Below are 23,065 nucleotides of genomic sequence, written 5' to 3' on the forward strand. Positions count from 1 at the left end.
TGTCCTAATCTCAGACTCCAGGCCTGGCTTGCAGTTCCTGGCTCATCGCGCCGCGAAGTCACCGGCCCACGCTCCCAGGAGCGAGGACCCTGGGCAGCCTCCCCACCCGGATCAGCCCACTGCACCGGGCTCCTGCCATTTCCCGCACGCATTCCAGGAGGGCTGGGGACGCCGGCTTCTGCCTGAGGATTTATGGTCCAGGAAATGCATTTTAAATGGGTCCCAGGATGCTCGGATCCAAGAATCAGACACCGTCTCTTGGGGGAGGGTGGGGCGGAGGGTGAGAGTATGTCTGGAGAGAAACCTAGAAACGCCCGAATGGCGGTCCCACTTTGCTCCCCCAAAGCGCGACCGTTCCCCGAGTGGGGGGGCTACCTGTTGGCCAGGGCGCACGGAATTCGGGTGACTTTGCTCCAAGATAGGTGCGTGTGCCTCAACTCTCATTTAATTTATAGGGGAGAGGGATTCGCCAAATCCCTGTTTTCTGGGGTAAGCCCCCCTCCCCCCACCCTTGGACCCAAGCTGCCCTGAAGGAAGAAGGAAAGAGTGTTTGTCACCGGAGAAAACCACCTGTGGTTTGCAAAGGGCCTCAGTCGAGTCAGGGGCAGGCGGGGCAGATCCGAGCCCGGCGGGAGGGGCGACGCGCGGGAGCGGGCAGGGGCAGGGGCGCTCAGCTCGCAGGGCCTCCTCTGCCAGCCTCACCGCCCGGCTCCCGGGAGGGGGCCGAGGGCGCCCTGGGTGCTGGGCGCCTTCCCATTACGCAGTTCCTGTGCCTTTAAATCCCAGTCCCGGAGGGGGCGGGGGCGCCCCGGCTGGACCCCGGTTTCCAGGCCGGCGGGGGCCCCGGGGAAGCCCCGGGCGGGGAGCGCGGGGCGGGGGGCGCGGAGGGCGGGGCGCCCAGGGTCCCCGCCCGCGCGCCGAGCCCCAGCCTGCCCAGCCGCGCCCCTCTTGTGACCGTCGCGCTCCGGGGGCGGGGGCAGGGGCCGGGGCGGGGGCGGGCGGGGGCGCGCGGGCGGGCGGGGTGCGGGCGCGCGCCGCGCGGCCCGAGCGCGCGAGCCGGGTCCGGAGCGCACGCCGCCGCCACCACCGCCGCCGCCGCCTCTCGAGCCGCCGCATTGCTGCTGCCGCCGCCGCCCCGCGCCCGGCCCGCGGCCCCCAATATGGTGCAGCCGCCAGCGCCGCCGCCCTTGCCGCCGCCGCCCGCGGGCCCCGCCGCCGCCCTCGGGCGCCCGCAGCGCGGCAGCCGCAGGTGGGGGGCCGCGGCCCGGGCCTGAACCGCCCCCCGCCCGGCCTCGGCGCGGCGCCCTCCCCGCGGGGCTGCCGGCGAGGGGCCCTCTCGCCGCTGAGGTGGAGCCGCGGGCCCCGCCGCCGCCGCTCCTGCCCCCTCCCTCCCTCCTCCCCTCCCCCTCCCCTCCGGTCCTGTCTCCAGCGGGAGCGCGAGACGCTGGTCAGGCTCCGCGGCGCAGCTCGAAAAGGAATAATCGCCCCCGATTGACTGAAATTCCACCGGAGCCGGCGCCGCGGCCGCCCGCGCCCGAGACCGCGCTCCGGGGCCGCGTCCTCCTCTCCTCCGGAAAACGCTCGCGACCCAGGGCCGCCGGCGGCCGCGACTCCGCTGTGTCGATCGCCTGAGTCCGTTTTCACCGTTTGCGGGATCTGGAACCGAGTTACATGCATGTCCAGTGGGGGCAGGTTTAATTTTGACGACGGAGGGTCCTACTGTGGAGGCTGGGAGGACGGCAAGGCGCACGGCCATGGCGTCTGCACCGGCCCCAAGGGCCAAGGCGAATACACCGGCTCGTGGAGCCACGGCTTCGAGGTGCTGGGCGTCTACACCTGGCCCAGCGGCAACACGTACCAGGGCACCTGGGCGCAGGGCAAGCGCCACGGCATCGGCCTGGAGAGCAAGGGGAAGTGGGTGTACAAGGGCGAGTGGACGCACGGATTCAAGGGGCGCTACGGGGTGCGGGAGTGCGCGGGCAACGGGGCCAAATACGAAGGGACCTGGAGCAACGGGCTGCAGGACGGCTACGGGACCGAGACCTACTCGGACGGAGGTAGGTGCCGCGGGCCGGGCCGGGGCGGGAGGGGACCTGCTTCCGATCGCGCCCCTTCTGTGGATCTCCGGGGAAGTTGAGCTGCGCCCTCCGGTTGGGCCGTGGGCACCAGGGGCCTTTCCCGGGCTTCCCTGGAGGCCACGGAGGCTCCTGGCTACAGGTTGCCCCGCTGCCTGGTGGGGACAGTGCCCCTGTGCCAGCTGAAGGGTGTTGGGGGCTTTCCAGGGGCAGAGCCAGGCGGGGCCCAGCAGAGCCTCCGTGCGTCGGACACAGCAGGCCGGAGACCTGCGGGAAGGGCCAGGCTGGGCCCGCGGCCCTGGGGAACCCAGCAAGGACAGAGGGGGCTGGGAGAAGGGCCCCTCCCCCTGTTGGCTTTGCCCCCCACCCAGGAGGCCGCCGTTCGATCAGGCCTCAGCTTCGCTTCTAGTGTTCCTGCAGCGCCCGAGGGCCTTCCTCAGCCCCGAATCTGCCCAAGCGGAGGGAAAGGGAGTGATGGGGAGCGCTAGGGGCGGGGGATGCCAACCCGAACCAAAACAGCCAGGCAATAAACTTCTAGGTGGTTGGACGCGGACTAGAGCTGTCGAAGCAGGCTGCTGGAGGGAGGAGGGAGGCCCATCTGCTCAGTGAGAGCCCAGGAATCTCGCCTTTCAGTGGCTGCATCATTTTCACCATTAGTTGAGGGAATCGGTCTGTGCTTTCATTCTAAGATGCCACCACATTCGGGGCAGAGCCGGGCCGGAAGCCAGGGAGCTGCCTGCTGCTGCTGCTGTTGCTGCTGCTGCTGTAAGATGGTTTCTGTGCAGGGAGCCTTGGCCGGCTCTGCAGCTGCCCGCCTGCCTGGATACTCCGATATCCACTCCTCAGTGCACCTGACACATATGGAGCCGGTCCTTTCCTGGAAGCCAGACCCCAAACAAACAGACTGGCTTCCCCGACCAGTCCACCCCCATGTGGGAGCTCATGCTCAGAGGCCCTGGGTCCCCTGCCTCCCTCGGGCGGCTCGCCTGTTTCAGGCTTGGATGCCTGGGAAGGGAGTGAGGTGCAGCGATGACTTGTGCTTCTGCCGGGAATAAAAATCCTGAGCGTACGTGTGGTCTGGTCCTCCCCGCCTGCTGGCTGCCTGCGAGTCTCATGAAGAAAGCTGGAAACACCTGCTCCCCGGCCACATCCAGGAGTGGCAGGGGGCTGGAGAGTAATTATTATTTTGGCTTATGCAACTGAAAAGCAGGGTTCATTATTACCCGAAGAGGAGGAGGAGTCTGGGGCAGTTAATTATATAATGCTCTTGCCTGTCAAAGCTGTGCCCAGCCCCGGTCTCAGGCGGCCTTTTCTGTGCCGTTGTTGTTTTCATGGGGCAGGTTGGAGAGCTTCCCTGACCCTGGGGCGCTGAGGGCCGGGCGGGAGCAGACGGTGCTCCCTTGGTTCCAGGCTGTGGGCCTGTGTGTGTGTATGTGTGTGCGCGCTCGTGCAGGCACAGGGAGGCCCGGGCAGCAGATGTGGGTGGCTGAGACAGGCAGGCAGCCTGGCGCTTCCAGCTGGGCTGTTTAGAGCCCAGGGGCTGCTGTCACCCCCAGGCTCTGGCCACAAGGCTCTGCAGACCTGTCCTCCAGAGGTGCTCCTGGCTGAGCCTGCTCCGGAAGGACTGTGCAGGCTGGGCTCACGCAGGGCATGGGGAAGAGAGGAGCCAGGGCTTTCGTCGTCTCTGAAACTCCCGAGAATATCTGGGGGTGAGGCTGAGCACCCCACTCTGCCCACACTCCTCAGACATCTCCAGTGTCCTGAGGAATCATTTCTTTCATTCAACAAATACTAATGGAATGTTACTATGAGCCAGGTGTGCCAGGCTCTGGCACTGAGCAAACAGACACAAATCTTTGCCCTCATGGAGCTTACATTTGAAGGAAGAGGAGCAGCAATTATGTTGTGGCTTTTTGGGGAAGAAAGGATCTGATTCTGTGGCTGGCCGTGAGTTTAGGATCTGACCGGTTAAGGGGAGAGATGTTTTTCTCCATGGGTCCACTTCCCTGGGCTCTCCACTCCAGCCAGCCAGCTCCCTCAGCGTCGTGCTCCCCTAAGCCCTTCCCCTCCTTGTGGTCCTACCTGATCGTGTCCATTCTACAGATGAGGCCAGTAAGGCCTGGGCTGTGTGATTCAAGAGTCCCAGCCTTTGTCTGCAGGAATCCCTGATCTGTCTGGGATCAAACCCCCCTTGTTCTGGCATCACATTGCACGGAAGAAGCCCAGATTTTCACCATCCTCTCAAGGGGTGTGCGGTTCTCAGCTGTCCCATAGGCAAAGCCAGGCAGGGAAGCAGATGGGGAGCTGCATGGCCGGCTCTCCCTTTTGGTTGGCGACATGGCATGACGGGAAATAGAATTGACCCTTCTGGTCTTGGGGACTCGGGCCTGGACATCTGGGCCATTTTTCTGGAGGGCTCCCAGCTTCCTGTTGGGAAAGGGGTGACTGTGGCACTGAGCATCCCCAGGCAGACCATGGAGGGAGCCCACAGGATATGGGGATCCCTGGAATGGGGCAGAGGCCTCCATGCCTCCTTCCCAGTCAACTGGTGGGTGGTGACAGCCGTGTCCGAGGGGCAGTGAGGAAGGAGTTAATGGCCCTAGCTCCAGTCCGACTTTTCCTTTGCACAAGAAGTGGGGGAATATTGAGCAACCATCAGCAAAGCTCTGGAACCTTAGCCCAGCTCTCGGCACTGACTTGGAGAATGATGCACCAGCAGCCAGTGTATTCCACATGTAGCTGGAATCGGTGTGGAATTTCAGCTGGGGACACCTGTGCCAACTCCTCCTTCTCCAGGTGTGTCCTCCCCTTAGGGTACTCCCTGATGGGGCTGAGGAGCTTCTACTGTCTGCATGGGGAGGCCTGGGGGTGTGGGGTACAGGCACACATGCTTGAAGTCACAACCCCAGCTTGCATCCCGGGCTTCAATCCCTGCCCTACGTGCCCTGTTTTGTGACCTTGGGCGGGTTACTTAACCTCTCTGAGCTTGTTTCTTCATCTTTACAAAAGGTTGATAACAATACCTATAAGGTGGGTGAGGATTAATTGAGAATGGTGTGTGTGGCTATGCCAGGAATATAGGAATATAGTAAGCATACATTATTATTTACCATTAGTTTTATCATTATAGTTTCCAGGCAATGCATGTCACTTACAATGATCATTATTAGAACCAATATCTGGACGTGAGACTGGTGATCATGTAAATGATGACAAATAGCAACATTAGATACTTACTGTCTGCTAAGCATGTGGCAAGTGTTAAATGAATTATAGCCCTTAATTCTTACACGTCTAGAGGGTGATTTTCTTGTTATTCCCATTTTCCACACTGGGAAGTGGAGGCTCTGAGTGGGTGTGGCTTGGGAGGAACCAGCAGGCGTCATGCTCAGGACAGCCGTCCCAGAGCCTGGGCTTTTGCTAGGTACACCTCTCTCTAAATGCCCCTGTGCAAAAATACCTCCCGTTCTTTCCTCTCCTTTATATCCCTCGTTCCCATGTGTGTACAGTGGCCCGGAATTGTAGGTGAATGCCCATGCACAGACAGGCAAATCCACACCCTGCCCAGAACCCCTGGCCCCCTGAGGCCCACCATGCATGCCTGTGCTGCACTGTACGGGTAGATCTTTCCTTTGGGTGCTGTGTACACAGAACCCCTCAAATCAAAAGTTATCCCCTCCAATAAGCCCTCCTACACCCTGAAAGATATGAGTCATCTCACGCCCAAGCCTCTCCCCCTCATACTCAGGTCCCGTTCACCGGCCCAGATTCCTCAACCCACACAAATCACACACACCCACAGTCAGAATTCAGATCCCCCCAGGCGCCTGCGCACACACACGCGCACAAAACACCTGCCACCCGGAGACATTTTCCACCCTGTCCCCCGAAATGCAGCCCCTGCGCCCTGGCGGCCTTGCTTGCTCCCCACTGGCCAAGGATTCTGAATCTCCACCAGGCCTGTAAACCAGGCTCAGATGACAGAGGTGGTGGTGTGCTTCGTTTCCATTTTAAACACACGTTTATGCTGTTAGTGCCCCTTTTAGGGAGAAAAATCCCTCATCTAAACAAAATAAACTACCATTGGGCATATGCTTTGTGCTTGGCTATGACTATGCGACAAGTAAATTCTTTTTAAAATGAGTGCCCAGGTTAGGAGGAATCAGGTTCATTGGTGCAGAGATTATGCCAACAGAAACTCATTTCGGAAACAAGAAGTAAGCCCTGAGCAGTTGGAGATGAAAGCATTTTCTCTGAGATTCTCTTTCCGCTACTTTGGGGGGCGGGTGGTGAAAGGCTCCGTAAGGTGAAAAGAGAAGGGAAGAAGCAAACAGCTAGTTTTTTTGTTGCCAGTTATAGCTGAGAAACAAATGTGGCTGAGGAGCACCCCTACCCACGTCGGCCCTCAGGCCGTTTGACGGGCTTTATATGAGGAATCCTGAGATGAGCTGGCCAGGGAGTGAGGACCAGCACCCACCTACAGCAGTGATCTGGAGTAGTGAGTGAGCAGTCCTAGCTGACACAGAGAAGGAGAGAGAGAACTCTGACCCCTTCTCTTCTGAGGACATCCAGCAGGAGAGAGCAAGAGAGGGTGGGGTGTGAGGGTGGGGGCAGGAGCCTCTGCTGTTCCTCTCCAAGACTTTTTCTTCCTGTTTTCCCCAAGCCTCCACGACTCTAAATATGACGAACTCTCAACTGTGAGCTAATAATGTTGAATGTAACGCCCTTTGTGTCCTTAGATGACAAAAAGACTTGTGAGTACTAGAGGAGAGGGTGATGTTGGTATGAATTTTCCACATTGGTCCGTCTTTCGGTGGATTGGCCACTTCCCCTGCTGGTAGCTTCCTGGCTGTGAAAGGCCACATGGTGGATGGAGCCGCTGCTGCACTGGGGTCCTGGCTCGAACTTGAATAAGGTGCTGGCTTCCAGTCTGGAGAGGAGAAAAGAGAGGCAGTCCCTTCAGGACCTTGGAGAGCGCTCCCGGCCTGCCTGGGTTTGGTGGACGGCTGGGCTCACTTTCCCTCTAGGCATCCTCTTCAAGCCAAACCGCCTCTCCTTGCCAGTGACCGCCTGGCCCTGGACCCTCCAGCACACTCAACCACCAGAAGTGTGCCTATACCTGCACCAGACGTGGGGGCCACGCCTGCGATCCCAGCACTTTCGGAGGCCGAGATGGAAGGATCACTTGAGCCCAGGAGTTTGAGACCAGCCTGGGCAACATTGTGAGACCCCGTCTCTACAAAAAATACAAAAATTAGCCAGGTGTGGTGATGCACGCCTGTGGTCCCACTACTCAGGAGGCTGAGGAGAAAAGATTGCTTGAGCCCCGGAAGTCAAGGCTGCAGTGAGCCAAGATGGTGCCACTGTGCTCCAGCCTGCTGACAGAGCCAGACCCCATCTCAAAAGAAAAAAAAGAAGTGTGCCTGGTCCTACTCAGTCAGTGCATGGATTCTGTGCTCTAGGAAGGGCCACCACTTGGCATACCTGCCTATTTTTTCACCCCCATATTGTCAGTCCTTCCTGAAGAAGTGAGTGTCTTCTGGGGTCACATCCTCTTCTGGTCAACTGGGAGAGCAGCTCCCAGCTTGTGGAAGTGGGTTTGGGGGTGAGACTTTATTTTTTTGTGTTATTTATTTATTTATTTATCTATCTATTTTGAGACAGAGTCTCACCCTGTAGCCCAAGCTGGAGTACAGTGGAGTGATCTTGGCTCAATGCAACCTCCGCCTCCTGGGCTCAGGCGATTCTTGTGCCTCAGCCTCCCGAGTAGCTGGGATTACAGGCACCTGCCACCACACCTGGCTAGTTTTTTTGTATTTTAGTAGAGACAGGGTTTTGCCTTGTTGGCCAGGCTGGTCTTGAACTCCTGAATTCAGGCGATCCGCCTGCCTTGGCCTCCCAAAGTGCTGAGATTACAGGTGTGAGCCACCGCGCCCGACCTGGGGTGAGACTTTAGTAAGATGTATAGAAGTTGCTCTGAAGTCTAAGGTGTATTCCTGCCATAGATTGTGTGTGTTCAGTTCTCTTGGAGAATAATAAGGATCATAGGTGCACAGCTGAAGGCAGGCAAAGGAGTGATTTGTCTGTATCAGTCAGTGAGACTGGCCACCGTTCTCTTTACATCTGCCTCAATGGGTGAATCCTCTAGACCAACGGTCTCCAACCTTTTTGGCACCAGGGACCAGTTTCATGGAAGACAATTTTTCTACTGACCAGGGTTGGGGGATGGTTTTGGGATGACTCAGGCACATTCTATTTATTGTGTGCTTTATTTCTGTTATTATTACATTATAATATATAGTGAAGTAATAATATAACTCACCATCATGTAGAATCCGTGGGAGCCCTGAGTTTGTTTTCCTGCAACTCGATGGTCTCCTCTGGGGGTGATGGGAGATAGTGACAGATCATCGGACATTAGATTCTCATAAGGAGTGTGCACACTAGATCCCTGGTGTGAGCAGTTCACAATAGGCTCTGCATTTCTATGAGAATCTGATGCTGCTGCTGATCTGACAGGAGGCGGAGCTCAGGCAGTAATACAAGTGATGGGGAGTGGCTGTAAATACAGACGAAGCTTCACTTGCTTGCTTACTCACTCGCCACTCACCTCCTGCTGTGTGATTGGGTTCCTAACAGGCCACGAACCAGGACCAACCACATTTCAAGGACTCAACAGCCACATGGGACTAGTGGCCACCATATTGGACAATGTAAATCTAGAACATTCCATCAGCGCAGAAAGCTTTATTGAGCAACACTGGTCTGGAGTGTAAGCTCCATACGGGGAGGGGTGTGTGTCCATGCTGGTCACTGCCATGTGCCCAGTGACTAAAATAGTGCTGGCACGTGGTGGTCAATAAATATTTGTGGAATGAATGAATTGTGCAAGTAAATGCAGTAGTATTTGGTAATTTTCTTTACCATCATTATTTCATATGCCTGTTTCATTGCAAGATCTTAGAATTGGACATAGTTAAAGGGAAGTTTTTCCCTGCGACCCTCATGTCCACAGGTCAGTCTTACTTTACAATTAGCGTTAAAACATGCCTGTTCAAATTCCTTGATCAGTTTTGTTTTGTGGTTGGCTTTGTCATTGCTCCTTAAGAGACTGCCAGTGTTTTATATGAGAAAGACGATGGTGTTGAATGCCATGAATCAGGGAGTGATACCATTCTAGTGATGAGAAGCAGTTATGACTGGGAGGCCTTTTTGGACCACGATTTAATGAGTAGCATTCATTGCAAAGTGCGAAGAAAGACCTACAGAGAGATGAGTACCCTCCAGTCTGCTTAATTTCTCACTGTCTTTTTATTGCTCCCTTTTCCTTGGCTTGATTCGTTCAGTCATTGGAGAAGCATTTGCCCAGTTCAGACTGTGTTCAAGGCACAAAGACAGAAAAGCTCAGGTCCAACCTCAGTGAATCAGCCTGTATTTGCTGAGCACTCACTGTGTATGCAGTACAGAGTTTGCGGTAATGTGGAAGATTGGAAAAAAAGAAACATGAAAATGCAAGAAATAGGAGTCCTATGTTCTACCTGGAAGAATAAGAAGTCTGAACAGGGATGCAAAACCGAGATATATGGAATAATTCAGGGTTTTTCATGCCACAGTGGGGATCCTGAATGGGAGCATCACAGGGCGGGGGCCTGAGGAGGGGCGGAGGAGGTGTGTGTGTCCCTGCAGGAGCAGCAGAGGCTTCTGGGGGTAGGCAGTGCCTGAGTGGAGTCTGGAAGGGCGGCAGGGTGAGAGTTGTTATCCCAAGCCCGAGGCTGCAGATTTGTTGGAAGCCACGTCTCCCTCAGCCTCAGCTTCCCCGTCTCTATGATTTAGTCATGACATTTTTTTTCCTTCTCAACATGTGCCATCTCCCTGCTTCCTATGAATGTAATAGGTGTCGTTCTGGACCCAGGGAAGGCTCTCTGGTGCAAACGCTTTCCCAAAACAGCGAGAGTCGCGCTCTCTGCTGCTGGTGGAGTCTGAGTTGGGCAGGACATAGGCGTGCCTCTGTCTGCTGCTGTGTGCAGGTGCTTCCCAAGTTTGAGTGTTATAAGAACCACCTGGAAGGTGTGTCAGGACACAGATTGCCAGCCCCACCCCTGAGTCTCTGGGCCTGGGATGCCACCCAGGAATTGATATTTCATACAAATTTCAGGTGATGCTGAGGCTGCCGATCTGGGGACCTCACGTTAAGAACCACAGTCCTGGGCTTATACCTCCTAAGTCTGGCTACACATTCGAGTCGCCAAGAATGTGTCCCTGGGAGACTGTTAGAAATGCAGGGTGTCAGGCCTGCCACCGACCTCCAGGGTCAGAATGTGTGTTTGGAGATGCTCAGGTGGCTCCAATACAGGAGACACTGCTTTAGTGCACTCACTTTAATCTTAGCTGTGCATGGGCTTCATCTAGGTTGCTTTAGAAAATGCAGATGCCCGGGCCCCACCCATAGGTGCTGATTGAGGTCCTCTAGGTACAGTCTGGGCATTGGGATTCTTTTTATTTTAATTTTTTGAGACAGGGTCTGGCTCTGTCTCTCATCCTGAAGTGCAATAATGTGATCGTGGCTCACTGCAACCTCTGCCTCCTGGGCTCAAGCCATCCTCCCACCTCAACCTCCTGAGTAGCTAGGACAGCAGGCATGCACCCCTACACCCAGCTAATTTTTGTATTTTTTGTAGAGACGGAGTTTTTTCGTGTTTCCCAGACTGGTCTCAAACTCCTGCGCTCAAGCGATCCGCCCACCTTGGCCTCCTGAAGTGCTGGGATTACAGGTGTGAGCAACTGTGCCTGGCCTGGGATTCTTTTTGAAATGTTCCGGGTGATTCTAAGGTTCAGTGCAGGTTGAGGACCACTCTTCCGGAGCATCTGTAGCTGGACATCTCTTGGGAGCTTTGATAACTGACCCATGCCAGGGTCCATCCAAGACCCCTGACACTGGAAACTTTAAGGCTGAGGCCTCGGCCTGAGTATTTGGTCACAGCAAGCAGGGCCTAGAGTTGCAGCTGTAGGTAGAGTTTTTCAAACTCTGGGTCAAATGGTTCCTGAAATGAATATAGTACATTAAAATAAAGTAGACTAGAAAATTTCCAAGCACAATACCTACGTTTCTTTCTTTTTTCTTTTCTTTTCTTTTCTTTTTTTTTTTTTTTTTTGAGATGGAGTCTTGTTCTGTCACCCAGGCTGGAGTACAGTGGCATGATCTTGGCTCACTGCAACCTCTGTCTGCCTCCCAGGTTCAAGAGATTCTTGTACCTCAGCCTCCTGAATAGCTGGGATTACAGGCGCCCACCACCAGGCCTTGCTATTTTTTGTATTTTTAGTAGAGACAGGGTTTCACCATGTTGGTCAGGCTGGTCTCAAACTCACAATCTCAGGTGAGCCGTCTGTCTTGGCCTTCCAAAGTACTTGGATTGCAGGTATGAGCCACCGCACCTGGCCAGTACCTACATTTCTATAATGATAAGTGCTGCTCTGTTTCTTTGTGATTTTGTGGCCTTCTCCTCTGTGTCTGTGTCCTCTCTTCCTCTTCTCTTCTCTTCTCTTCTCTTTCCTTTCCTTTCCTTTCCTTTCCTTTCCTTTCCTTTCCTTTCCTTTCCTTTCCTTTCCTTTCCTTTCCTTTTCTTTCCCTCCCTCCCTCCCTCCCTCCCTCCCTCCCTCCCTTCCTTCCTTCCTTCTTTCTTTTGAGACAGTCTTGCTTTGTCACTTAGGCCGGAGTGCAGTGGCATGATCTCGGCTCACTGCAGCCTCCTCTTCCCAGGTTCAAGCAATTCTCTTGCCTCAGCCTCTCAAGTAACTGGGATTTACAGGTACATGCCGCCATGCCTGGCTAATTTTTATACTTTTAGTAGAGACAGGGTTTCACCATGTTGGCCAGGCTGGTCTCAAACTCACAGCCTCGGTGATCTGCCCATCTTAGCCTCCCAAAGTGCTGGGATTACAGGCATGAGCCACCGTGCCCAGACGATACCTACATTTCTCTAAGGATAAATGCTGCTCTGTTTCTTTGTGATCTTGTGGCCTTCTCCTCTGTGTCTGTGTCCTCTCCTCTTTCTCTCTTTCTCTCTCTCTTTCTTTGACAGTCTTGCTTTGTCACTTAGGCTGGAGTGCAGTGGCACGATCTTGGCTCACTGTAGCCTCTGCCTCCCAGGTTCAAGCAATACTCTTGCCTTGGCCTCCCAAGTAGCTGGGAATACGGGTACCTGCCACCATGCCCAGCTAATTTTTGTACTTTTAGTAGAGATAGAGTTTCACCGCGTTGGCCAGGCTGGTGTCGAACTCCTGACCTCAAGTGATCTGCCTGCCTCGGCCTCCCAAAGTGCTGGGATTACAGGTGTGAGCCACTGCACGTAGTCTCCTCTTGTTTCTTACAAGGACACCTGTCATTGGATTTAGGGTCCAGCCTAAATCCAGAATGATCTCATCTCAAGGTCCCTAACTTAATTACATCTGCAGAGATTCTTTTTCCAAATAAAGTGCTGGGGGTTTGGACCTAGGCATATCTTTTGGGGTACACGATTCTACTCACTACGGTGTCTTCCAGATGTCGGTTGGAAAGTGCTGCGAAGCCCATACGGTTGTCCCTTGGCATCTTCAGGGGATTCTTTCTAGGACCCCCTGTAAATACTGAAATCTTCAAATGCTCAAGTCCTTCATAGAAAATGGTATAGGCCGGGCACGGTGGCTCACGCCTGTAATCCCAGCACTTTGGGAGGCTGAGGCGGGTGAATCACGAGGTCAGGAGATCGAGACCATTCTGGCTAACATGGTGAAACCTCGTCTCTACTAAAACAATACAAAAAATTAGCCGGGCGTGGTGGTGGGCGCCGTAGTCCCAGCTGCTCAGGAGGCTGAGGCAGGAGAATGGTGTGAACACGGGAGGTGGAGCTTGCAGTGAGCTGAGATCACACCACTGCACTCTAGCCTGGGTGACAGAGTAAGACTCTGTCTCAAAAAAAAAAAAAAAAAGAAAAAAAGAAAATGGTATAGTATTTGCACATAACCTACACACATCCGCCCATACACTTTCAGTCATCTCTACATTACTTATAATACCTAATACTACCTCAATGCTATGTGAATAATTATACCATGTTGGGTTTTTTGTATTATTTTAATTGTTGTACAGTTATTTTGATTGTGTTGTTTTTGTTCTTTTTTTTTTTTTTTTTTTGTTATTCTTTTTTTCTGAGATGGAGTCTCACTTTGTCACCCAGGCTGGAATACAGTAGCGTGATCTCGGCTCACTGCAGCCTCTGCCTCCCGGGTTCAAGCCATTCTCCTGCCTCTGCCTCCCGAGTAACGGGGATTACAGGCACCCACCACCACGCCTGGCTAATTTTTGTATTTTAATAGAGATGGGGTTTCACCATGTTGGCCAGGCTGGTCTTGAACTCCTGACCTCAAGTGATCCGCCCACCTCAGCCTCCCAAAGTGCTGGGATTACAGGTGTGAGCCACTGAGCCCAGCCTATTGTGTTGTTTTTAAATATATTTTTGATCTGCAGTTGGTTGAATTTGTGGACTCGCAACCTGAAGCTATAGAGGGCTGACTGTGTCTGATAACTTAGAACTGCAATGCCAGGGAATTCCTTTGAAAGCAAAACACTTTTTCTTTCTTTTTTTTTTTTTTTTTTTGAGACGGAGTCTCACTCTGTTGCGGCCCAGGCTGGAGTGCAGTGGCCGGATCTCAGCTCACTGCAAGCTCTGCCTCCCAGGTTTACGCCATTCTCCTGCCTCAGCCTCCCGAGTAACTGGGACTCCAGGCGCCCGCCACCTCGCCTGGCTACTTTTTCTGTATTTTTTTAGAAGAGACGGGGTTTCACCGTTTTAGCCAGGATGGTCTCGATCTATTGACCTCGTGATCCGCCCGTCTCAGCCTCCCAAAGTGCTGGGATTACAGGCTGGAGCCACTGCACCCGGCCTCTTTTTTTTTTGAGACGGAGTCTCACTCTGTCGCCCAGGCTGGGGTGCAGTGGCCAGATCTCAGCTCACTGCAAGCTCCGCCTCCCATACTTTTTCTTTCTAAAACATCTATTTTGTTCCAAGTATTGTGCTGGGCATTTTGTCATAGACGTTATGTCTTTCATTCCTTAAGATAATGCCTTGAGATAAGGCATTCCGCTCCCATTTAAAAGACGGGAAAGGTGAGGCTCACGGGGTCACACTTGCTGAGTTCACGCCGCTGCAAAGTTGTTTCCGGCTACACAATTGTTTCCGGTGCCCCGAGATGCCTTTCGTGATGAAACCAGCATTCCAGGGGCCCCTTTGCTTTACAGATGAGGAAACTGAGGCCCACCAAGGGAGGGGCCCTGCCCCAGGTCTCAGTGAAGCAGGGGCAGAGAGTTCTGCCCAGCAATTTGTAAACTTGGGGGACTGCCAGTGTGGTGTGGACACAGAGCTCTGCATCCCCTCCCAGGGTAAACGCTGGTCCCTGCACAGGAGGAGCTGCGCGTCCCCTCCCAGGGTAAACGCTGGTCCCTGCACAGGAGGAGCCGCGCGTCCCCTCCCAGGATAAACGCTGGTCCCTGCACACGTGAGGAGCTGTGTATCCCCTCCCAGGATAAATGCTGGTCCTTGCACACATGAGGAGCTGCGTGTCCCCTCCCAGGATAAATGCAGGTCCCTGCACACATTAGGAGCTATGCGTCCCCTCCTAGGATAAATGCTGGTCCCTGCACACGTGAGGAGCTGTGTATCCCCTCCCAGGGTAAATGCTGGTCCCTGCACACGTGAGGAGCTGTGTGTCCCCTCCCAGGATAAACGCTGGTCCCTGCACACGTGAGGAGCCGCGCATCCCCTCCCAGGATAAAGGCAGGTCCCTGCACACGTAAGGGTTGGTGGCTCTCCTGAGGGTTCACGGGTTCCCGGAGACCCATCCACAGATCCCTAGATAAGAGCCTGTCCATCTTCCCTGGGGCCTAAGTGTGCCCAGATCTCAGTTTGCACAGTGAGTAAAAAAATAGTCCAGAGTCAGCAGATTCCTACAGGCCTGGTGGAGGCTTGGGCTGGAGTAGACCCAGGCAGAGTTGGTCTTTCACCTCGCCCCCTTCCAGAGGCCCTATACCCTTGGGGTCAGCATCCAGGCAATGTGAGATGCCCAGAAGCTTCTTTCTTGTCCTGAGCCCTTCTCCCCCAGCTCGGCATGGACTTGAGTGAAAGCTGCTGTGGTTCTTTCCTGCCCAGAGAGTGGGGCCGGGCACTGGAGCTTACCCTGTTCATTTGTTTCGTCTCCTTGTGAGGAAAGCATGTCTCCCCCATTTTCCAGATGGGAAACAGACTCAGAGAGGCAACGGAAGTGGGAAGTGATGGAGCAGGGACTCCATAACTCCAGTCACGAATCTCAAACTCTGTGCACATCTGGGTCGCCTGACCCGGCCTGCCTGACCTGGGCTGCCCAGAAGGGAGCCCGGGAATGCCTGGGAGGATCACGTAGCCAGGGCCGTTCAATGCAGGTGGTGCTGGGACCGGCCCTTGAGAAGCCATAGTCACCTTCCTTTCTCTGCTTCTGGAAACAAGCAGAGGAGGCATTGCTAGGGGGAGGCAGGTGGGGGCAGAGACCAGGTCTGTCGGGGTCATCCCCGGGCACAGCGCCCGACAGCAGAGGAGAGCTCCAGAAGTCATGGCTGGATGGATCAATGAGTGGTCAATCAGCCGAGCTCTGAGGGATGGGAGGGGCCAGCAGTGTGGAGAGAGGGAGGAAGAGCCTGCAGGAGGGAGACGGCGCATGCAGGGGTGCCATGGCCAGAGCCCGCTTGGTGTTCAGAGAGCCCTCTGGCTGTTGCAGTTGGGAGAAGGGCACGGGGTCGGAGCACAGAGAGCTTCCAGGCCCCGGGGTCCGGGGACTTTGAATTTTGTCCAAGGCCTGGGAAGGACGTCTGATTTAAGCAGAACAGCAACACAGTCTGGTTTTTTGTGTGTGTTTTTTGTTTGTTTGTTTTGTTTTTTTGAGACAGTCTCGGTGTGTCGCCTAGGCTGGAGTGCAGTGGCGCGATCTCAGCTCACTGCAAGCTCCGCCTCCCGGGTTCACGCCATTCTCCTGCCTCAGCCTCTCGAGTAGCTGGGACTACCATGCCTGGCTAATTTTTTGTATTTTTAGTAGAGACGGGGGTTTCACCGTGTTAGCTAGGATGGTCTCGATCTCCTACGTCATGATCTGCCCGCCTCAGCCTACCAAAGTGCTGGGATTACAGGCGTGAGCCACCGTGCCCAGCCAGGTTTCGTATTTTTGTAATTACACTTTTTATTTTGAGATCACTGTAGATTCCCAGGCAGTGGTGAGGAATAGATCAGAGATCTGGTGTCCCCCTCGTCTGGTCTCCCCCGACATAGCATCCTGTGAATTCATGGCATGTCGGAACTGGATATTGACATGGACACGGTCAGGATGGGGAGCACCTGCGCCCCAGGGTCCCTTGTGTGGCCCTTTTGTAGCCACACCCACTGCCCCCGCCTGGCAGCCTCTGAGCTGTTCTCCATTCTTTCAGTTTCGTCGTTTCCAAAATGCTCTGTAAATGGAATCGCACAGTTCATCATCTTTGGGCCTGGCTTTTGTCGCTCAGCCTCATTCACTGGAGATTCTTGCATGTGTTGCCTATATTAATAGTTCGTTCCAGGCTGGGCTGGATGGCTCATGCCTGTAATCCCAGCACTTTGGGAGGCCGAGGCGGGTGGATCACCTGAGGTCAGGAGTTTGAGACCCGCCTGGCCAACATGGTGAAACCCCTGTCTTTACTAAAAATATAAAATTAGCCTGGTGCAGTGGTGCGCACCTGTAATCACAGCTACTCAGGAGGCTGAGGCAGGAGAATCACTTGAACCTGGGAGACGGAGGTTGCAGTGAGTCAAGATCACGCCATTGCACTCCAGCCTGGGTGACAGAGCGAGACTCCGTCTCAAAAAACAAACAGACAAACAAACAAACAAAAAACAAATAGTCCTTTCCTTCTTATTGCTGGGCAGTGTCCCACGGTGTGGATGGACCAGTTTGTTTAACCATCCGTCCCTTGAAGGGCATCTGGGGTGTCTCCAGCGTGGGATGTTGTGAATTTAAAAAGCTGCTGCCAACTCTCAGGTCCAGGTTTTTCTGTGCACAGACGTCTTCGCTTCTCCACAGTGGATGCCAGGAGTGCTGGTGCTGGACCATGTGGGAGTTGTATGGCTGAGTTCAGGTGGTCACTCTGGTGCTGTGAGGACAGGGAAAAGGGGGGGCAGAGAGGAAGCTGGCGGTCGTGGGAGGGATGCCACCTCTAGAGAGGGGTGCCTGTGTCCGAGGAGTGGAGATACTGGCTGGGTCTGGTGGGGGCTGTGGAGATGGGGGGGCTGCGCGGTAGGGCAGAGGCCAGGGGTCTGGGGCTGGGTGGTCCTGTCTTTGAGGGGATTTGGAGGAGGAGCAGGTGCAGGTGCAGGGGCTGAGAGTCGCACTATGAAACGTGCTCAGCAGAGAAGCTGTGCACAGCTGGTGCAGGGGTGTGTCCGTGTTGGGGATGGTGTGTCTGGGTGGAAGGGGTGGGGCATCTCCCACTCCCGGTGGCATTGAATAGTGGGAGGGGAGTGGCTGGGCGCGGTGGCTCTTGCCTGTAATCCCAGCACTTTGGGAGGCTGAGGCGGGCGGATCACTTGAGTTCAGGAGTTTGAGGCCAGTCTGGGCATCATAACGAAACCCTGTCTCTACAAAAAATACAAAAATTAGCTGGGGCATGGTAGCCTGCGCCTGTAGTCTCAGCCACTCTGGAGGCTGAGGTGGGAGAGTTGCTTCAGCCTGGGAGATGCAAGTTGCAGTGAGCTGAGATTAGGCCACTGCACTCCAGCCTGGGAGACATAATGAGACCCTGTCTCAAAAATAAATAAATAAATAAGAAAACTTGGAAATAAGGCAAAAAAGTATTATTTAAAGAAAACAAGGCCGGGCACGGTGGCTCAAGCCTGTAATCCCAGTACTTTGGGAGGCCGAGACGGGTGGATCATGAGGTCAGGAGATCGTGGCTAACACGGTGAAACCCCGTCTCTACTAAAAAATGCAAAAAACTAGCCGGGCCAGGTAGTGGGCGCCTGTAGTCCCAGCTACTTGGGAGGCTGAGGCTGGAATGGCGTGAACCTGGGAGGCGGAGCTTGCAGTGAGCTGAGATCCGGCCACTGCGCTCCAGCCTGGGCTGCGACAGAGCGAGACTCCATCTCAAAAAAAAAAGAAAAGAAAAGAAAAGAAAGAAAACAGAAAGTGGAAGGGGAGAAATGAGCCGGATGGAGCCTAGGGGAGCCCCAGGACTCGAGAACTGGGCAGAGGAGGAGGAGGAGGGAAAAGGAGGGAGGGAGGCCAGGCAGCAGCTTGGGGAGGAGGGTGTGGACACGCCGGGAACAGGAGCAGAGGCAGGATGAGACGCCACACTGGCCTGTGCCTGGCCTTGTGGCAAATACTTCATCCTTTAGGCCATTGGCCATCATCCCTGCTGTCCTACAACCCCGTGAGGCCAGGTGCGTCCATGTGCCGTGCCCATTTTACAGACGGTGTAGCCCAGGCCTGGGAGACAGTGACAGCCGTGTGGCACTAACTCCACCCCAGCCTTTTTCCACCTGGCTGCACCGTTTACTGGTTCCTGCCAGCAGCATGGGGGCTCCAGTGTCTCTGTGTCCTCGTCTGCACCTGTCGTCACCTGTCTTTTTGGTTGCAGCGGCTTCTGGGATGGATTCCCTGGCGGCTGGTGCTGAGTCTCTCTATGTGCTTGTCGCCCATGGGTACATCTTTGGAGCAATGTGTGTTCAGATCCTTGCCCCTTTAAAAATTGGGTTATTTCAGTCAGGGCATAGTGCTCATACCTGTAATTCCAGCACTTTGGGAGGCTGAGGTGGGTGGGTCACGTGAGGCCAGGAGTTCGAGACCAGCCTGACCAACATGGCAAAAACCCGTCTCTACTAAAAATGCAAAAATTGGTTGGGCGTGGTGGCATGCATAGCTACTCAGAGGCTGAGGCAGGAGAATCACTTGAACCTGGGAGGCGGAGGTTGAAGTGAGCCGGGATTGCGTCACTGCACTCCAGCCTGGGCAACAGAGTAAGACTCTGTCTCAAAAAAAAAAGGGGGGGGGGGGTGGTTTTCAGCCTGGGCAACATGGCAAAACCCCATTTCTATAAAAAATGCAAAAAATTATCTGGGCATGGTGGTGCCTATAGTCCCAGCTACGAGGAAGGCCGAGGCAGGTGTATCACTTGAGCCCAGGAAATCAAGGCTACAGTGAGCTATGATCATGCCACTGCATTCCAGCCTGGGTGACAGAGTGAGACATTGTGTTAAGAGAGAGAAAAAAGAAGGATTATTTGTCTTCTTACTGTTGAGTTGTGACATTTTTGTAGGCTGTAGACACCCTGTGAGCCCTGGGCTCCGCTGCACCCCGGCCCGCCCAGCTGCAGGCTGACTGCTCTGTTGGAGGTTGGACTTCTTGAGATAAACTGCGCTGGGTGTCTGTCTTGGCTCCAGAGTACGAGGCACGGTGCCATGCACACAGTAGGTGCTCAGTAAGCGGCGACAGGACAGAGCCAGGATCACAATCTGTGACTTGGAGGGGTCTGGGGTCCGGCTGTCGCTATCCGGCTCTGCTCACCAGCTCCAGTCCTCGGATACCACAACAGCTGCAGGCAGAGGGAGGAGCCACGGAGTCTGGGGGAATGTTGGGCCACACAAGTATCTACTGAGCGCCGACTGTGTCCCAGGTAACAAGCTGGCCCTGGGGACAGTGGTGAACAAAGAGCCCTCGGACTTCTTGGTTGGTGGAGTGGGACCTGTCAGTCAGACCTGCACAACTTCCTGCTGGGCAAGGATGGGGCGGGGCACGGATGGGGCTCAAGGAGGGGCTGGAGATGCCTTCTGGGGAGTGAGGCTGGTGAGCGGGTCAGGGAGGAACCATGGGGCCTTCCAGACGTCAGGAGGAGCATCTGTGAGCACCAAGGGCAGAAGGAACAGGACCACCCTGGGACTCAGCACACAAGGAGCCCAAGGGGCCCTCACACTTCACCCTTGGGTCTGCCCAGAGCCAATCTAGTTGTTAAGAAAAACAAGAGCCTGGCTGGGCGCGGTGGCTCAAGCCTGTAATCCCAGCACTTTGGGAGGCTGAGGCGGGTGGATCACGAGGTCAGGAGATTGAGACTATCCTGGCTAACACGGTGAAACCCCGTCTCTACTAAAAATACAAAAAACTAGCTGGGCGTGGTGGCGGGCGCCTGTAGTCCCAGCTACTCGGGAGGCTGAGGCAGGAGAATGGTGTGAACCCGGGAGGCAGAGCTTGCAGTGAGCCGAGATCGCGCCACTCACTCCAGCCTGGGCGACAGAGCAAGACTCCGTCTCAAAAAAAAAAAAAAAAAAAAAAAGAAAAGAAAAGAAAAACAAGAGCCAGGAGGTAAACCCTCTGGGAAATGGAGGGCCCAGCCCACGGTACTGCATGGGAGGGAGAAGTGTGGGAGTCACCTGGGCTCTGGGGTCCCTTGGGCCAGCAGTGGGGACTGGGATCCCAGCACAGACTGAGCCCGAGCGGCCGTGTCCACACTGCAGAGACCCATCCTGAGGAGGTTTATGGTGCATTCCTGTGTGGAAGAGTGCAGCAGAGGCCAGTGTGGAGGCGCTGCAGAGACAGTGACCAGGAGACACCCATAGGAGCAGGGTCCTGGTGTCCTGGCCAGAGTGACAGGAGCAAAAGGAAGGAGCATTTGAGCCTGGATGGGGGTGTGGTTAGCAGAGAGGTGGGAGGGGAGGGAGAGAGAGAGAAAAGGAGAGAGAAGATAGAGAGAGAAGGAGAGAGGGAGAGAGAAGGAGAGAAGAGAGGGAGAGAAGAGAGAAAGAAGAGACAGGAAGAGAGAAGGAGAGAGAGAGAGGGAGAGGGGTGGGCTGTGGGGGGGGCAGGGCTGCAGAGGGGGAAACGTCAGTCGTGCTGTGGCAGGGGGTGCACATTGTTCCTCACTCCTCCCTTCCAGGTTTTCCCTGCGTTTACACCACAGCTCTTTTTTTTTTTTTTTTTTTTTTTTTTTTTTTTTTTTTTTTTTGAGACGGAGTCTCGCTCTGTCGCCCAGGCTGGAGTGCAGTGGCGCAATCTCGGCTCACTGCAAGCTCCGCCTCCCGGGTTCACGCCATTCTCCTGCCTCAGCCTCCCGAGTAGCTGGGACTACAGGCGCCCGCCACTGCGCCCGGTTAATTTTTTTTTTTCTATTTTTTAGTAGAGACGGTGTTTCACCATGGTTTCGATCTCCTGACCTTGTGATCCGCCCGCCTCGGCCTCCCAAAGTGCTGGGATTACAGGCGTGAGCCACCGCGCCCGGCCACACACCACAGCTCTTTCTGCGTCTTTCCTTGGATTCCACATGGCAGCCCTGTGAGGCGCTGTCCTCCTGCTGTTGAGAGGAGGAGACTGAGGCCAGAGATGCGGCAAACTTCCCAAGACCGCACAGTCCGGCTGTTGGGGTGGCACTGGGCCTCCCTGCCCACCTGCCTCAGTTTCCGGCCCTGTGAAGAGGTCTCATAGGACTGTTAGGAGCATTTGATAGAAACTGGGCCCCTGGGCTGGGTGCAGTGGCTCACACCTGCAATCCCAGCACTTTGGGAGGCTGAGGCCTGATCACTTGAGGTCAGGAGTTCTAGACCAGCCTGGCCAACATGGTGAAACCCCATCTCTAACAAAAAATACAAAAATTAGCCAGGCATGGTGGCGTGCACCTGTAGTCCCAGCTACTCAGGAAGCTGAGGCAGGAGAATTGCTTGAGCCTGGGAAGCGGAGGTTGCAGTGAGCTGAGATCACGCCACTGCACTCCAGCCTGGGCAACAGAGCGAGACTGTCTCAAAAAGAAAAAGAAACTGGTTCCCTGGAGCACGGGGGTCAACAACAAACTTCTCACCCTGGCAGCTGGACCCGACTTGGTCCAGAGTGCCAGGGCCAGTGCCCTCGTCTGCTCTGTGTCGGGAGGGGCTGCTGGCAGGAGGAGGTGGTCACTGCAAAATCCTACAGGAGGAGGGGAGTTCGGGGCGGGAACAGCCCAGACCTGGGATCTCCAGCCACGCAAGGGCCTCCAGGGTGGTCTGTGCCTGGTTCTGAGCTCTGTGAATCCAAGGCTGCAGGGCTGGGCTTGGGAGCTTCTGGATCCCACCGGTGCCTTCTTGTTCTCAGGAGTGTTGACTGACCCCAGGCCCCAGGGCGTCCCCTCTCGATTCTCCTCTGAGAGAAACAAACCCACCCACAGCCGCCTGCGGGGGGCAGTTGCTGTGCAAACACCCAGGACTGTCTCAGACAGTGGATGCAGCCAACCAAGCCCCTAGAAGGCTCTGGTTGAAGGGCCGGGTTTGTTCCTCCCGGCAATGAGGGCAGACGCTCCCCCAGGAACCACGGGGCCAGAGGGTTTGGGGTTTGGGTGGGTGATGGGGAGGGAAGAGTCTAGGGATGTGGGGCTCACTAGACCAGGTGCTGTTAGAAAGGGATCGATTCTTTTGTGGGTACCTCGGTCACTGTCGCCTGTGGACGTGGGAGATCTGCACCAAAATAATGCGGAGATTGGTCAAGAAGCAGCCGTCCCTCATCTTAGCTGAGAGAGGGGATGATTGGCGATTGTGGGTGGCACAGTGACCTGTTTTTGTCTTACTCCACTGTGATCTCAGAGTGACCTTGTCCACATGTGGTGTTTTGGGAGATGGTTTATATCCAACGGAGGAACGACGCAGCCTGGTGGGAGCTTCAGGTGTTAGGGGGCCCCTTTGGGATGCAGGGGACACCTCAGAGCCAGCCACATGCCATCAGCTACCTCTCTGCCACTGTCTGCCCCAGAGACACCTGCCTTCCGAGTCCTCCGCTGGTCCTGTGCGTCTCCGCGTCTCCAGGACATCTGCCCCAGAGCCACCTGCCTTCCGAGTCCTCCCCTGAGCCTTGGGTGATGGCTCAGGGGAAGTTTCCAGAAAGCCCAGCCATTTCCTTCTCTCCTCCTGGGCTTGGGTCTGAGGTCAGCTTCCCAGGGTGCACCAAAGCCTCTG

The 23,065-nt window shown here is 55.1% G+C and overlaps 1 protein-coding gene across 3 annotated transcripts in view; it reads left to right on the plus strand.

The window, feature by feature from the left end:
• Nucleotides 1-1,045: 1,045 nt before the first annotated feature.
• The window catches only part of JPH3 (junctophilin 3), a 106,795-nt gene continuing 84,775 nt past the window's right edge, over nt 1,046-23,065 (plus strand). Inside the window, exons 1-2 of one of the 3 annotated variants that reach the window (XM_007994299.3) lie at nt 1,283-2,057; nt 2,614-3,142. In XM_007994299.3, coding sequence (XP_007992490.1) covers nt 1,676-2,057; nt 2,614-2,684 — 453 coding nt within the window. In that variant the 5' untranslated portion in view covers nt 1,283-1,675 and the 3' untranslated portion in view covers nt 2,685-3,142. Of the gene's footprint in view, nt 2,058-2,613; nt 3,143-23,065 lie in introns of those variants that run through there. The other 2 variants (XM_007994298.3, XM_038008180.2) reach the window with 2 other exon arrangements.

The sequence above is a fragment of the Chlorocebus sabaeus genome, chromosome 5, assembly GCF_047675955.1.
Source record: "Chlorocebus sabaeus isolate Y175 chromosome 5, mChlSab1.0.hap1, whole genome shotgun sequence".
Taxonomy (NCBI): Eukaryota; Metazoa; Chordata; class Mammalia; order Primates; family Cercopithecidae; genus Chlorocebus; species Chlorocebus sabaeus.